The sequence below is a fragment of the Struthio camelus genome, chromosome W (assembly GCF_040807025.1).
Source record: "Struthio camelus isolate bStrCam1 chromosome W, bStrCam1.hap1, whole genome shotgun sequence".
In the NCBI taxonomy this organism is placed as follows: Eukaryota; Metazoa; Chordata; class Aves; order Struthioniformes; family Struthionidae; genus Struthio; species Struthio camelus.
The window spans coordinates 31,117,176-31,134,418 of NC_090981.1; the positions used below are offsets into that span (position 1 = coordinate 31,117,176).

Sequence of the window (17,243 nt, forward strand, 5' to 3'; positions counted from 1 at the left end):
AGCGTTCTGATTAAGAACGTTACAAACCTGACTTGCAAAACATCAGGCTCTTGAATGACTACGTACTATGAGAACTGCAAGTGTAAATCAGTTAAACAAGGAACATTACCACATGCAAGCACTTTCACAAGCAAGCCACTAGACAGAGAAATGCACGAGCAAATTTTTCCATGTCTGAACCCGGCAAGACAGCCACCGGCCTCTCTATACATGTAGCTATAGAATTACTGCACAGGACCACAGTAACAACATGCACAAAACGTACTACCTATTGTATGTTTGATTTCCTGAAACAGATGTATTTAAGTATCTGAATATTTCCTAAACATTCCCACTGTAAAGTTACACTTTTTAGTGTCCTCATTCTCTTACACAGCAAAAGACTCCACAACAATATGTATTTATATCACCCTTTTTATTTTTCAGCCAGAAATACAATTTCATAGGGTATTTCAATAAATAGTGGTGTTTATTCCTTAAACAAAGCCCCCTTCTCTTTGGCATCTGACCATATTCTGTTTTTCAAATTAAAGCCTATACAGGAAAAGTTTACTTTAGAGATCATTGTTCAATACATTAAATTTACAGAAGTGCAGTTAACTCTTTAAAATACACATCAGTTGTTGTAAAGATTCTAATAAATCTAAAAACATTAACCAAACCAGTAAAATTCAGACTATTGGGGTCTTATTTACTGCCTTCAGTTGCAACTGTGGAGTAAGTGACAGAACGAAGAGAACTCTCATTTTCCACAACACATGCACTGACTAGTGCTTTCTGTTTGTTCTGAAGGAGAAACAAAAAACAACTATCTGAATTGTACCAGGAACAACTGATCAAATAAGAACGTGATCCTAATTATTCTTAACTTCTAGAGAGGTCACCAACCAAAACTAAGCTGCACACTGCTTCAGTAATAAATTGCACCTAAAAAAGTCTAAAAACTATTCTTCATTTTTTAAATATGAGTTACTAATATATTTTAAGTATATCTAAGAATACAGTTGTCAAAACTGCATTTGATGTCATGTTTGGATGAAAATTTCTTAAGCAATAAATTAAGCCAGTGTATTCAATCCGCCCTGCTGAATAATCCAGGATCAGCCCTTCAAGGCTAATACAGAAAAAGCTTTACTTGCACTCCATCTAAAAGTCTGCCTTCTGGATCTCAATAAAAGTGTGCAGCGCTTCAAAGAAACCAAACTTCCAAAGCAATGCTCAAGTTATTTGACACTTCCATTACTATATATGTTCTAGAAATCATGAATTAAAATTGAAACTATTATTCACATACTGATGTGTCTGCACTAGAATGTCTTTCTAGTGTGTTTATTGGCATTTGAAGTGAATCCTTGTTTGCATTTCAAGATCGTGTGGAAAAAAAAAGTCACACTAACAACAAAAAAAATTTCACTCCCCAGAAGTTGTTTTAATATCCCAAATAGTTATTTCAAACAAATTTTTATAGAACAGAGGAGGCAAAGCAATTACTTCCATGCAGAAACTAAAAAATAATTTAATAGGTTTAAAGTAGCAAATGAACAAAGGTCTATTTTATGAGTGAATTTCCCCCTCACCACCAGTGCAAGCCCAGTTACAAAATGTTTGAACTGGTTTGTTTAAATAACAAGTGATCCAATTTAGCCAAGTCCACATTCCTTCTCATTATGTAAAAAAATCTTACATACATTTTACTGTAGAATACAGGAAGAAAGAAAAAGATAACTTGAGTACTTATCCAAGAGCAGTTTCTAACAACAAGCCAAAATTAGCAACAACCAAGCAGACATCACCATTTTTCAGTGTTAAATTACTGTAAATACTAGATATAACTGTACAAAAAAAAAAAAACAAAAATAAAACACAAACAAACCCAAAACCAAGAACCAAAAGCCTTTTCTTTGTTAAAAGGTGTCCAGAGAAATATCCACCAGTGGCAGTCAAATTTGCATTAGAAGCTGCTTGCTCTGGAAAGATGTTTTTCCCTCCGAGTATTTGTAACACATTGCATTGTCAAAATTCTATTCAAATAAATTACTTCCCGGTAACATTTAGCTGATACAACCACCTACAAAGTGGACAGTCATGTACACAGTACAACAGTGGATTTTTGCAGCAACAGAGAAATAACCAGAAGTTGGGTCTAAATTCCAGATCATAGCTCATGTGTTATTTCTTGCAAACATACGGTCCCCTCTAAGGGTAAGGTGTTGAAGCTGGTATTGTAGCACTTCTGTGTCAGCAGGTTCCTTGATGCTCATTTTGTCTAAATTGAGGTAGTCCAGGGATTTAGAGTGAGCCCTTTTACCTTTTAAAAGGCAAAGAGGCAGGGGACCATGTAGTGCCTTGTAAGGTTCATATGGTAAAGCCTTAGTGCATTTATCCCCTGAGCTGGGCATCCGTCTCCTCCTCCTTCCGTTCACTGCTGGGATCTCATATGGCTGATAGTACCTACTTCTAGTTTTGTACAAACGGGAGGAACGTGCAAGTCCTGAATCAAGCTGTTTGGAACGCAAGTTAGGCCCAGATTCCCCTTTATTCTCCTCATTTCCTGTACACTTTTGGGCTAATTTCAGCAGCTCCTCTCCAGTTGTGAAGCCAACCAAATAGTTAGAATCCATATGAAGGATCTGATAGCCTGAAACTGTCCGCCGCATTGGTGAGCATGGGGTACTGGAGCATCGGGGCTTCTCGGCGTCGGTTTTGCCTGCAGAACTCACCTCTGCAAGAGGTACAGGAAGGGTAGATATGGCAGTTCTGGACTCTCCATTTATGTCAACTTCCATTTTAAACACAATGCTATTCTCCTAAAAATAAAACAGAGTTTGATCAGAAAAAGAGCCTATGACCAAGAAAAGGAGCTGAGACAAGACCTCAGAAATCAGATTTTTTTTAATCACATGAAAATCACAACCAGTATTTCTCTTTGCAGCAGCCTTGTCTTACACTCTACAGTCTCATAACAAAACCATCATCAACATTTGTCTTTTAGAATTATTTTTATTTGATAAGTATGATAACATATTCAAGAATATCAAGAATATAGTTAAGAACATTCTTGCATAGTATTGTAGATAAAGCTGAAAGAGCTTTCGACTCTTGTCTTTTAATCCTTTTAGTCCATTTGATTCCCTTTCCTTTGAGGCCATCTACATCTATTAATACATCCACAGTAAATTCTCCCATAATCAGTTGCCTGTATTTTCCATTCACAATAATCTCAGTAAACAAAGCTTAAAAAACAAAAACAAAGAAAAATAACAGCTACTACACCTCAGGCATGACTACGGATCAGACCTCACCTACTGGGTACTGCAATGTTTCCCTCTTCCAAAAATGAAAACAGCTTGCTTTAGATTCAACAAAGAATGGCATCCTGACTGTTCAAACTCAGCTGTCTTTATAGGTCATCTGTAATCCTCCCCCTCCAAAAAACACAATCTTCTTATTCACAGTTAACCACACAAAACCACGGTGCTTTATTCTAATGTACTTCTAACAAAGGAAACAGTTTACTGCTATTTAATAAATATGCCATAAGATTTTTATGAGCATCTTAAGAATAACCAGTATTCTGATTTCTATCTGGAAATAAACTAATTTGCCCTGCCCTTTCTCCGCTCACAACTATTCCACGTAAATTGTCTCGTGCCTTTACAGATGCAACAACTTTCCACCACCAGCCTTTACCATCTTTAACATGGAAAGATAAAGTTGATATCACAGCCAATATATGCCAGTGGGTGCCAGAACAGAAGGAAGGCTTAATTCTTTTTCATTTCTTTGCTTTTGATATCTTTTAGACAATCTTTGTGCCACAGCTAGTTCACAAAATGCAAAGGTCACATCTGTTTCCAAATCCATGTTTCCTTGGTTGTCAGCCTCACCTTTGCTCTAAACGTTAGCTAGTAACTCTCTAGCCAATAGATTTCACACAAAACCATAGAGTTTTGTAATGTTTAAAGGCAACAGGACTCAAAGAAGAAAGGCAAGTTAGTATGCAACCTTTCAGTGGAAACAAAATTCTGAACTTGATTATAGGAGAGTGGAAGACCCACATTACTGACTTGGTAGAGAATCACAAATGACACTGCCTTTACAACATGCTGTTGCCAGTTTGCAGACTATTAAAGCTGCTACTTGCTGCTGTTCTAAGAACTGAGAGGTCAGAAACGGAGAAGCAGAGATGCAAGAAGCAAGGGGAAAAAAATAGTACCTCTTTTCCAATACTTTATTCAAACATTTGTAATTAGATGCTCCAATACAGAATGGACTTAAACAGAATGGAAAGCCCCATCGAGGTCAAAAACCATTCATTTGCCTTAAAAAAAAAAAAAGGGGGAAGGTGTGTGCAAACCTAACTAAAACAAAACAAGCAAAGCTATCCACATGGAAAGTTTAAGCCCACCTGGTTTCTGTTCAGGGATTGTGAAAGAGCTGTTTAAGTCACGCTCCCACCTTTATTTCCCTCCCCCTCCGCTTAGTCTCAAAGCAACCTGCTGCTTCAGTCCTATTCTAGTTAAACAGGAGTTAACAAAATTCTCATAGTTTTGCTAAACGGGATTTGATTTGCCACTCATGGACAGGAAAACTTCTACTATGGAGAGCTCAATACTGAAGTTCTAAGCTCCTTTAAATCTAAAATGTCCTTTTTCAGTAATCCTCGTAACGTGGCATACTTAGGATTCCTCAGTTTGTGCAGCATTGCTTTTACAGATAGATAGCTGCACTTCATCCAGCAAGTTCTTAACATTCTATAGTAAAAATATAGGTAACATAACAAAACCTAAACAAAAATTACAATACTATACCAAATCAAATGTCAACATTTTTCACTGAAAAAACAACTACATAAAAACTCAAGAATGTTGCTCATTATATTTAACTGGCTTTCTGAAATGAATTTACAGAGTCAATTCAAACTTTCAGAACAGCAGAAGCAATTCTTCTTTCCTTCTTTAGCATCATATCTAGGCAATGAGACGATAAATATGGCAAGGTTTCAGCACACAGAGATGTTCATGACAACTCCTTGGGCAGAAATTATAGTTCCTGCACCATCAAGAACCAAGGTTACTGGAAGTGTAATGTAGAAGAATCTTGTATTAAAACTTTTGGCTATCCTAGGCTTTTTACCAAGAACCCTAAATTTTTAACTGTTCCTGTTCTTTTAATTCCTAATTTGTCTCTTCCAGGTCAGAAACATTGACAGTAATCTTCCAGAAAGATTCAACCTGCTCCGTTAAAAAAGCAGAAACAACGCTAGAAAAAGTATAAATAAAATAGTTTTATAGCAAGGTTAGAAGTGAATTATCTTGTATTACACACACCCTAAAACCCAGCAACAACAACAATCACTTCCTTCAGCCGTGGGTGCCCTAAGGAAAGGGAGGGAAGAAAGGATGTTCCCATGCACATTTTGAGTTTAAAAAGCCTCAGAGTACTAGAAAGCAACACTAGGCTCTCTGCAAAACACAGCTTTTAAAATTAACTTACTGGAGTTTGAAACAGCGGTGTGTGCCCTGCTCACAAAAAGCAATTAATTTTGGAGAAAATCTACAAGCAGGAGAGAAGGGGGCAAGAGGTCCTCGTAGAACAATGACCCCCTTGCCAGCCAAGGGCAGCACAAAGGAAAACAGAGGAGAAGAGCCTTGAATTCAGCAATGCCCCAGTCTAGTGCTTCAGTTTGAAATAGAAGAATTTCCATTGCTATATTCTAATGCAAAGAACAGTCTTAAAAACAAGACACTAGAGAGAATCCAAAAAGACTTTTGAAAAGAACAGTAGCATCAGAAGCCAAATTGTAGGATTTGGTGCCATAAACATCAGAAGCTTAAGGGAACAGCACTGCAAGTTGGTGAAGCGAATGACTGGCCAGCCCCGGAGGCATAAGTCCAAAATGCAGCGTGTTCAACCATGCTTTCCCAAGTCCTTTAATGTGACTTACTCAAGCTGCCATATGGTTTCAATATGCTTCTTTTCCTTATCTGGTAAAAAAAAGGACAGAGTAACATTGTTTAGAAGATTTCTATAAAAGAAAATCATTTGAGAGATTCACATTGTCTGTGAATGTAGGCACCAGTACTTAAAAGTAAAATATATTTAGGCTGTAATTAAGGCTTTTAGGCTGAATTTTTAGGCCACTTCTGTGGTTATAAGACATTAGCTGACTACTAAGTTTATTGCTGTATAATAGTGTAAGCACACGTCAATAATTCTCAACATCAATTTTACTACTGAAAAAACAGTAATTCAATAAAAAGATTATTTCTTCAGATCATAGTTGCCTTTTCTTCTTGCTTCTCAAAGAGAATGACAGAGTGATGCCAATTCAACGCGATTTATAATTAAGGCTTTACTACAGAATCAAAATAAAGAGATGATGGACAACATGGCATATGCTTTTCTTTGCTGTCTCTTCACATATTTAAGGAATATGGAAAACATTGAAAATAGAAGTTAACAAGAAGAGGATTCACTTGACCAATATATATTGGTGCTAAAAAGTGCTCCCAGAATAAAACTCACTTCATTAAGATTTTACAAGATTTTAACTTTTTCTTTTAAACTACAAAGCAGGCTTTGCATATAAATTAATCTGACCTAATCCAGTTAAATATTGAGAAAGCCACCTAAACCGCAGAGAAAACGAATAATGAATACCAAGACTAGGTTACCTACTATAAATCATTATTACCTTAAAGAATGCATTAATATGCTTGGGATAGATCTTTGAGGGCAAAATCCCCAGAAATCAAACAGCCCCCACCCCCTGCATATATAAAAGCGTCCTGATTTTTCAACATTTTACAAAGGTGGCAAATCCCACGCAAAGATGAATATGTTACAAATGAAAAACAGAGCGTATTACACATTAACATCACAATATGCTAGTATACATACTGTAAATCATTTGTTGACTTGGATTAGAGCCCTGAAATGATCTCTAGTCATTTGCTTTGAGTACACCCAATGATATTTCTTTTTCTTTCTTTTTTTCCCTCTGCTACTTACTTTTCTCTTCCTCAAAAAGAGAACAAGCTACTCTAAAAATATCAATTTTAATTGTGTGGTCATACAAAATGTAAACAAAGAAAATACAAAGAAAGATGAACCGGGGTTTTGCTCGACATTCCAATGCTTTGTAAAAAGCCTGTATTATTTTAAAACCACCAAAATAGGTTGCTCTTTAAAAGAGTAGTGGTTCTCTGTACATTAATATTTCCAGTGTTATTAATCTTCTCAATCAGAACACGAACTAATTTGAAAAGAAACCTTTATTTCTATGAAAAGCATTAGATTACTGTGCATCCAACTACAAACTGATTTTTTTAATCATACAGATCTATCTGTTTTTTGTTTTCTAGATAGCAATCTTGCAGGTACGTTTACCATTTGTTAAGAACCACGAAGATCTCTCTCACTGATAAAATACTTTAGCTGCAACAACTAGGTGGCTGAATGGAAAGACGGCATCAGAGTCAGCACACACCAACTCTGCACAAGGGTGAAACACACTGGATTAGAGATAGTAAATCAAGCAGTACCAGTTTTGACATTTTCCCTTCTCTAATCTTTCATTGCCTCTTAATATATACAACACACTTAAAATATACAATTTTTGTCGATCAAACATTAGAAAAGAATACAGGAAGTGAAGCCACCCAGCCCATTATAAGAGGACTGTGACAAGCAAAAATCAACACATTTTTGACTAAGTATTTCAATCTTTTCTATTTGTTAAGGGGAAAAAAAATTAAGTCTACATCATTCCTTTTACAGTATGAAAAGATGAATTCACATACTGGTAGTATTCCATCCTGTTTGCTGAACGCTGATGGAATTATGTATTTGTAGAGCATATGTTTCTGGAAATAACTTTTTCCAATCTGCAATAAAGAAATATATAATGAAATATTTTGCTGAAAGGCAAGAGTCAGGTTAAAGCTGAACTATCTAAGAGTACCCACAAAGGTGCCACATTTCAGTTTCCAGAGCAGGCACAGACAGCCCAAAGACCTTGAGCTGTTTGCAGCTTGCAGGCCCTTCCCACGCAAGCTGGTGATCCTGCTGCAGGCACTGCCAGCCCCAGATTACTAATACAGCGGCGAGGAGTTGCCCCCCACCCCCAACTTACTCCCAGAATCACTCACCCGTCTCTCAGTCTTCTAGATGGTTATTCTTAACCATAGACAACTTTGTATTCAGTTGAAGGGTTTTAAGAAGAAAAAAAGCAAAAACAAAAACAACAAAAAAAGCTTATCCTCATTATGCCCTTGAAGGTACCCTAGAACAGTCATTAAGTTTTATAGACTGATACCATGTTTGTAGAGACAGGAAGGTGGCGGGGGCCAGAAATCACAGCAGGACTAGACAGAAAGCTCCTATAGGTATCTATGAAAGATACCTATAAATTGGACACATTTTCACCAAATCCTGATCTTTCTTAAAAGATATACTAAGCTATTCTAAGTCACAGAAAAAGTAAATGGAGAAAACATTAAATTGTTGCATCACATGAGGTAACTTTCAGGCTGAGCAAAAACAAAATTTAACATGAATTTTTTTCAAAACTAAACATAAGAAAGTGAAATTACACATAACATATGGATATGGTGAAAAATAAAAATAAAGAAGAGAGCATATTCCCAAGTGAGCAGAGTGAGTAGTAAAAGAATCAAAGACAGATTGAATTAATAGATAGCAATAACTTCAAGAAGTGATGCAAAACAACAGTTTCCACACAACAACCAATTGAAATAACTATGGAATAGGCAGCATTTTTCTTTTGACCGGGTGAAGCATTTAGTCCTTAAGCAACGCAGTATACTGGACAGTACAATATCAGTTATACCCTACCATGATTTATACAGAACAAGGAAGAACTGAATGTTTTGCAAAAGAAGATTAAAGTCAATTTCTAATAATATGTTCCTACTGCTAGGAGCCACAACTAGTTAGCTGGTTTATTTGTTAAACTTTCTTATTAATTCAACTTCAAACATAAAGTAAACATGATCCAAGAAACATTCTTTTAAAAATGAAGAGGATCACAAATGAATTACTGAGGAACTGCAATCGGCAGCTTCAGTGACAGGCTTACCCTGCAGATGTGACAGCCAGCAGACCAGATCAGCATGACTGAGCACAACTATTTACACAGAAAAGAGACAGATGGAATTTCAAGAGTAGGTTTGGGCTAATGAATTTTGTATGAGTACTCTTAGCAAGCAGGAAAAGTAAAAGAAAATGGTGGGAAAGAAAGCCATTTAACTTCCAACATCTCTTCACCAAACAATATTAGATGAAAGCATTTTAACAGAGGGTAACTTATCTGAAAGATATGGAGTTCTTTAAATAGCCAGTGCAACTTCCTTGCTGTACAGAATCATAGATGAACATTTTCCCCCATTCTGCTAGCAAGTTGATGCTCTTCGCCAACATGAAGACACCTGTTTTGTATCACTCATTAAAAGACTAAACTGTAAGATGTGTAAAAAAATTGGTGCATAGTGTAAAACAAATCCTCCATTTCTTTAACAAGTAAAAATTCAAAACAGTAAGTCAAAAGAAGTTTTTCATTTTATTTATTTCTCCACATCTTTTATTTTCATCTCATCAACTGAATATTTAGTTTCAAAGTCTTCTCTCCAGTTTCAGACTACTTCACTTGAAAAAAAATTAACTTGATTTGTCAGAATAATTCAATTAGCTTTTTTAGAACAATGAAGATAAAATTTTTGAATGTTTTACAGATTTCACTGAATAAATACTACTTTTTGTCTTTAAAAACAAAATATTAATGGCAAAACAGATCTCCACCATTTTTGTATTAGATGAGAAAAGAGTGTTTGGTAGTACGTTATGTTGCCATGCCTGAAAATACAGCTCTGCAGTTATTACTTTTAATCTATCAACCTAAATAAAAATAGTATTATATGCAGCCTTTGTCCAGGAACAGCTATTCAAACAAAGACACTAGTTAAAAATAAGACCTACTCTCAAAGCTATTAGGGAAAATATCATGCTTAATCAATGTAATGTACTTTGCAGGGTTTCGTTTAGTTTTTAAACAGAAGCATTCTAAATAACTCTTTCATTGTCTTAATGTGATGTAATCTGCAGCAGGTATTTAGCTGTTTGTTGGAAAGGCATGTCTCATTCACTTACACCACCTGCATTTCAAAAGGTCACTTCCTCAAGCTTATAAGCTACCTACATAATGGCCTTTAAAGTGTTGTTCTCTGCCACCTCTTCAAATGTCCCTTCCCATACTTAAATAAACACTTGCTTTTAGGTGGCATTCAAGTGTAATGCAAGTATGGGAATAAACTTTAATTGAAGCCCAACAACATACTCAAGTACAGTAAATGTCATTTAAGCGTGTGAACAGAAAACTTTGACTAGGAGTACTCCATTCATCTGACTTTACCATAATAGTGTTTGCATGTGATTATGCAAGCCTGGTGGCCAAGCAGGCAGCATATGGCTGGTGAAAGAAGAGATTATAAAGAAAGCCATGCTACAATGCCAGTACTGTTACGCAAGAATTTAATTTCAGTGATCACACAGCTATTGCCTCACTTCTTTCCTCCATTTCAGAGCTACTGAAAGAACCACCCTCATTCATCCTCATCACCTCCATAATCGCTCTTCCTTAAGGAAGAAAAAGGAAGCATACCACATAAGACAGCATATGTCTCAAAATACACCAACAGCAGCAACAGAGATTTGGGTGGTGGGAAGAGAAGATTTCAACAAATTAGATGACATGGGAAAAGCAAGAGGGAAAAAGAACGTTGCACATCTCCACTCACTACGGCAAAACAAAGAATCAGTCTCTCAGTACTCATTACACGTCCTTCTGGTCACGTTCCAGGAAATCCTACTGTATTCAGAACGACAATATCAGAAGTCAGCCAACTAACTACCGATAGAAGGAGCAAGTCACTGTTCCCATCACAGACTCTCTCCCATCATTCCCCAAATCTGCATAAGTGCAGTCTTCTGCCATTAATTCATTTCCACATACAGATACGCAAGCATGTTCATACAGTGAGATACAACCCCACCCTAGACACACACACAAACAAGCAAAGACATGCTCGTAGAAAATATCTACTAATGCGCATTTATTGCTATTTTTGGTGCAATAGGTACACACACACTCACATCAGCTAAAATCCTATGTAAAATGGCATATAAATAATAACTACACAGTAAGGTTTAAAACCCGAAACTGTTTTCCTACATATCTGTTCAACACTTGAAACCTCAACTGTTTGCAGACATCCTCCCCACCACCACACCTCGATACACAGAGGGAGAAGAGGCAAAACAATTAGGCCAATAAACTAAAGCTATTGAGCAAGCTTCATACTCTACAAAGTAACACTTTAACCTAGATTAGCGTGCACAAATGCAGCCCACGAGTATCATGGATGATACATCTGGTAAGTTTAAACAGAGCTTTGAGTCTCCATTCCCCTTTCACTAAACAAGTTTTAATTATAGCGAAATACAAAGTTGCAAAGCTGGGCAGCAGTCCACTGTTACTGTAAGACTGAATAGTCTAAGGCTGTGTTCAGGTTCAGCACTCCTGTAAGAATATTAGGAATTATATGAGGGGGACTGCTGTAGGCTATAAGTTGCAATTAAAAGAATTACAACTGGATGTAAAAAGATACAGGTGCTAAAATGTGCAAACTCTGCCTCTTCCACCAGTGCAGACTGATAATAATATCCGGCACAAAAAATGCGCTTGAGCAACCAAACTACAAGGTGAAGAAAGCTTTACGTGAAAACTCCCCAGGTTTCCACATGAAAATCATCAGAATTATTACAATATTTTCCTCTTAGATCTGCCAGAACAGCTCCACTACCTAGTTACTATTTCCACTGCATTTTTAAGCATCGACAGGAGTAAAAGCGTGGGTCTGAGCAGGCAGGACGCAGCAGGCCCTGCAGGGAGCTCCTACTGTGGCAGGGAGGCGGCTCACAGCCGTTGCCTCTCCACCGGGCGGACCACGCCGCGCCGGTGAGCGCGGGGACGCGCCCCGGCCCGGAGAAGGGCAAGACGCCCATCCCCGACAGGACCCTTGGCCGCAGGGGACACCGCTTGCAGGCGGGCACCGCGCAGCGGCCGGCAGAGCCCGGCCGTCCCGCTGCGGGGCTGCAGCCCGTTACGAAAGAGCGGCTGCAGCAGCGGCGGCACTGGCGCCCTCTGCGCCGCGGACCGGCGCCGGCACCTGGCGGGAGCGCGGGCCGGGCCGGGCCGAGCCGCGCCGAGCCGAGCCGCCGCCTCCCCCCGCCCGGCGGCCCGGCGCGGTGACATGACAGAAAGCCCAGTAGCGGCACCGCGCCCGCGGGGACACGGCGACACGCGCGCGGCCCGCGCCGCCTGCGGGTGACATCACCGCCCGCTCCGCCGCCGCCCCGCATGGCCCCCGCGCCGCGCCGCTCCCGCCGCCCCCCCCGGCACCCCACAGGCGCCGGGCGGGCCCCCCCCGCGGTACCCTGAGGGCGGGCGGTGTCCCGCTCCGGCAGGCGGCTCCCCCCGGCACGGTCAGGGCCCGCCGCCGCGGCCGACCACCAGCCCGAGCCGCGGCCGCTCCGCTGGCCGGTGCCACCCCCTCCTCCTCCTCCTACCTGGGTCCAGGGCGGCGGGGCCGGCCCTGCCCGGTACGCGGCGGCGGTGGCAAGGGACGCAGCGGAGCGCGGAAGGGGCAGCGAGACGCCGAGTGCGGCGGCTCCGCTCCGCCCCGCCCCGCCCCGCCCCGCCGGCCGGGGCCGAGGGCGGGGCCGCGGCGCGCGGGGCGCCAGCTAGCGGCGGCGGCGGGCGGCGCGCGCTCAGTCCTCCGCGCCGCGCGCGCCCTAACGGATCCCAACGGCTCGCCTCGCCTCTCCCCGCCCCGCCCCTTCCCTGCCGCTGGCGCAGGCGCAGCTCCCCGCGGCAGGGGCGGCGGTGACGGAGGGTTGGGCGGCTTGGCGGGGCGCGAGCTCAGGCCGCCGTCAAGAGGACACCGGCTAGATACAAACTTTCAGTGATGGTTTCGCCGCTGTCCGGCTAGACCAGTTCCGTTTTATTTGATACTCCGGGGAACTTGGCAAAGATGCTGTCAACTGCAGCTAACCTTGCAAACAGTTGCCTAATTTCCCTTCTTTAAGCAAGAAAAAAGGCAGGGGGAAGGGAGGGTGTAGCAACGCGGTCCAGTTTCTTTCTCTAGATATGGGTTTGTTGGCAGCTGAGCCACAGAGGGACGTGTGGCTGCAATATCTGTCACCGTCACCCAGTCCCATGTCCTCATTACCTCACAGCATTAGGCTAGTCTTTGAGAGACTTAACAAACATAGCGTCGTTCGGTCATTTTAAAATGGCTTCTTCGGTGATAGGTGTTCAAAACAGGTGCTCCCAAACAAAACGCCATGATTTCAAAACATTGATGGAAGGACATTGATACAGCTCGCTGGATACAGTGTTAAAATAAAGAAGGGGTCTAGATAACATAGGTGTTCAGCCAGTTAAAATACTGTTCGAAATCTAGTTTTCAGTATTTTCCCTCATGTTTGGAATACTTACAAAATGTGAAAATGGCACAGTCCGGGGTGAGCTTTGAGTACAGGGGATGAATGGTGTTAAATCAGTAAATTAAATACAGAAAACGTGGGATATATCTGGTTAAGCAGCAGCAGTACAAGAAAAGGAATTGAGGGCGTCTTTTAGTGTCATTATGACACTCCGTGTTGCTCACAGCACGCAAACACAGTTTGAAATCTGCAATATTGCTTCTGGCCTCAGTCAGAAAACTCCTCTTTCTGTGGTACCCTGCAGTAGATGGGGCTAAAACATCCTTCGAGTCACTATAACACAACTTCCCCCTCACAGATACTAAAGAAAACATTTATCGTGCCCGTGGAACGTGGGCAATGTATTGCGGAAGGAGTACTTTTGTGGTGATGCGGCAATAGGATTCTGCCATCGAGTAAACGCTAACCTTGGGGCCTCTCCCCAAGGTGACCGAGCTGTCAGGCTTTGAGGTGGACTTCCATCTAGTGACGGAGGTTGATAGGAGGGGAAAGCGGTGGCCAAAGACTTTGGGAGAAGACAGATATTCGGGGGTGGTCATAACGTGCTTTATCTAAGTAGCCATTTAAAACAAAATGTGATTTACAGCTTTGCCTTCCCTTCCTCCCCCACATATCAAGTGTTTTAACATTTAATGCACTTTAATATTTAATCACACTTAATGCACTAGCGGAATTAATGTGGTGCAAAATTGTCTTTGAAATTTCTAGGTACTAAAGCAAAAGTAGATCCTGAAAATTTCTCCCAATGATTGTATCTCAACCCCACAACAAATATTTGAACATAAAAAAACCCCACAATTTTCAAACAACTTCTGCATTTTCCATGCAACAACTGAGGCCGTTCATCTTTACCAAGAGTAGGGCTGCTGTATTTCACTACTTTTGCAGTGCTCTTAAAGTCATCTGAGATTTTACATGCCGAACAAAGATACATTGAGGTAGCAGGACTTTGTTTTTCCCACTTAAAAATGCGTTTCAGGTGCTGCTTCAATGTAGAGAAAGACACACACCATTACAGTTTAGCAGCTACTTTAGATTTTCCCCACATCAACTCAACCAAAATATCAAGTACCTCAATTTGATGACAGCTTTGCCCACTATTGGGTTCCTGCATCAACAACAGTCAATTCCACTGCCAATATAACTCAATTTAAATAATTTTTCATAACTGTTAAAGACAAAACACAAAGAGAAAGGGCTCCACTTCTTTTTCATTATCCATAACTTTTTTTAATTATTATCCTTGGAGCACTTTTATCAAAAGATCTTTCTTCTTTGCTTTTGTATATTCCAGAGTCGCAGACTGGAAACTGTTAAAGATGATTTGAGCATTAATGAAGTTACTAAATCACAAGGGCTGAAAGTTGAGCCGCTGAAGGAATAGGTACTCAGTGTATTTAATTCTTTGTTTTTTTTTTTTTGTGGAATTAATTCCAAAGCCTAATAAGACAAACAACATCTTGTACTAAATATTCAACCTCTTTTCCCTTATTAGGTTCTAGCCATTATCCTGAAACCTTGATTTTGTTGGAAAACAATGAGGACATTCCAGATAAAATACAAATTATTTCTTTTTAGGAAAAAAAACATAAAAAAATTATTGAAACAATCTCAACTCACAGAAGTACATAATATTAAAAATATATGTCTCAAAGTTAAAAGAAGTAGGCAACATTAGTTTTAAAATTCTAAAGCAATTTCAACAAAAACTGGTAACAGGAAAACATATATGCCATACTCAAAAGTGAGTAACAGATTCCTAAAATTGAAATTATCTGTGCAAAAGCTAACACTGCAATGGAATGAAAAAGCATAAAGTTGGCAATGTAGAAGCACTGAGAGGGGTTACGGTTGAAATAGTACTACAACTTTTACATAAAAAAAAATTAAGAAATCTCAATGTTTTTATATTAGAACAGTCAAAAGTAGAAATATTATCTACTGCCATATGATTTATCAACTTTTGCTATCAAAAACCAAAAGCTTAGTCATTTTGTAAGCAGATCTTAAAAGGATATTTGGCTAAGTTAAAGTATGGTGGCAATTTATTGAAAATCTAAACCAAATGTCTGAAGCATGTCATTTAATAAAAATCCCATCTTTATTTTTTATGCAGCGGTAGTAAAATGAATTTTAGAGAGTGTGAAAAATATTCCTTAATTTGCTTTTTGAGCCAAATCCACTTTTAGCATAATTAAGCTTCAGTAGAAATTATGGCTACTCGTGAAAGGCTGAATTTGTTCCTTTGTATTCGACGGAGGAGGTAAGTGCAGGAAAAGATGTGAAAAAGGTAATGTTTTAGAGCTGTGTATTTTGCCGATGTTCAGTTAGTACCTACTGATTGATTCATTCTGTCTCAAAAATAAGAATTACAACCAACCAACAAGGAAAGATGGACTGTGTCCTACACTATAAGATTTAATAACTACTGGGAAAGGGGAGTATCACTTTCGGTTTGATTTTCCCCTGTGCAGACCTCACTAGGTTGTAACTCCCCCTGTACTGTGCAAGTCCTCTTTAAAAATGACTACAGACTCTTAGGTCAAATTCATTAATAGTTTTAAAATATTTCCCATACTACTGTCCTTCAAGATCATTTAGGGAGGCTTTTGAAACAATGTTTTAAGTTTAAAGATATTCCAGGTTAACCTTCCCCCCACCAAAGAGAAATAAAATTTTCAAGAATCCAAAGGCAAGTAAGACAGAAGGGCCAAGTGGGCTTACAGCAAATTAAAAACAAAAAAAAAACTGAGAGGAGTTTAGTGTTGATATTAGTCCAGTAATAAATTTACGACAGGAACGGTTATCTCCTGTTCTGGATAGAAATGTATTACAACAGGAGATGATTTAGTGAGATACACGCACCCAGACCAAATAGGCTTTGATTTTTGTCCCTGTTATTGAAGAGAATGCAAATATGTAGGTGTGATACTACAGAAAATGGCTTTAATGATATTTCTGTTTTATTCAGAGACATCAGATTATATAGATCAAGATCGTTGCATAAAAAAGGATTTCTCAAAAGTATGTTGGATAAAAGACAGATTCAGGCCAAAAATAATCTAAAATATCTCCCTTTCAGGCTAACCTTGAAATACCTACATAAAACATGAGATTTTCCTCCCCCCCCCCCCCCCCCCGTTTTACTTATCCTCCTTTACCACTTGATTAAAAGAAGGGATTTCTCACTAGATGCCATCAAATACATAGTCCTGTACAGATCAGAGCAAGCATCATCAAATTAGGCTCTTTTTGAAAGAGAATTCATCAGTAAACTTCTGATAATTTTCAAATAAGATAAAAGTTCCTCCTTTCCAATATCTTTGCAATAGATAAATATACAGTGCTGTCAATATAGCTCAGGGAAAGACAGCAACATGGTTTTAAGTCACATTCAGTGTTACTTCAAAAAGTTGATGCTTGCCATCCCTCAGCCATTAGTAGCAGGTCATATGAAAATCAGTAATTCTTAAAAGTCTGGACTAGAAGTCTATTTCTACTATCACATTAATAGATTATGTGGTATGGTGAAAAATTTTTCATCCATTCTTCTATTCTCTTGAAGCAAGTATGAGAATGCTTTTGTGTAAATGCAAAAACCTTTAACTTCTTGTAAGGTTTTGAGATTGCAACATGGTGTCCACTTAGACCTGCTC

General features: G+C 39.4%; 1 protein-coding gene across 3 annotated transcripts; it reads right to left on the reverse strand.

Moving 5' to 3' along the window:
* Window positions 1–396: 396 nt before the first annotated feature.
* Window positions 397–12,785, reverse strand: LOC138064198 (macrophage immunometabolism regulator). Of its 3 annotated transcripts, none has more exons than XM_068925810.1 (3): window positions 12,649–12,758; window positions 7,806–7,889; window positions 397–2,807 (listed from the first exon to the last, which is right to left on the reverse strand). In XM_068925810.1, exons 2-3 carry the CDS (start codon window positions 7,860–7,862, stop codon window positions 2,163–2,165), a joined length of 702 nt encoding a protein of 233 aa, XP_068781911.1. In that variant the 5' UTR covers window positions 7,863–7,889; window positions 12,649–12,758; the 3' UTR covers window positions 397–2,162. The 3 variants fall into 3 exon arrangements, with proteins under 3 accessions (XP_068781911.1, XP_068781914.1, XP_068781913.1); XM_068925813.1 differs by lacking the exon at window positions 12,649–12,758 and adding an exon at window positions 5,948–5,987 and having other exon boundaries at window positions 7,806–7,884; XM_068925812.1 differs by lacking the exon at window positions 7,806–7,889 and having other exon boundaries at window positions 12,649–12,785.
* Window positions 12,786–17,243: the final 4,458 nt, after the last annotated feature.

What these genes read in the sequence shown, in the direction of transcription:
- LOC138064198 (XM_068925810.1), bottom strand. Translation starts at nt 7,862, where the DNA reads ATGCTCTACAAATACATAATTCCATCAGCGTTCAGCAAACAGGATGGA. An exon ending in AACAGGATGGAATACTACCA is followed by an intron (nt 2,808 to 7,805) that starts GTATGTGAATTC and finishes TTTTATTTTTAG; the next exon opens with GAGAATAGCATTGTGTTTAA.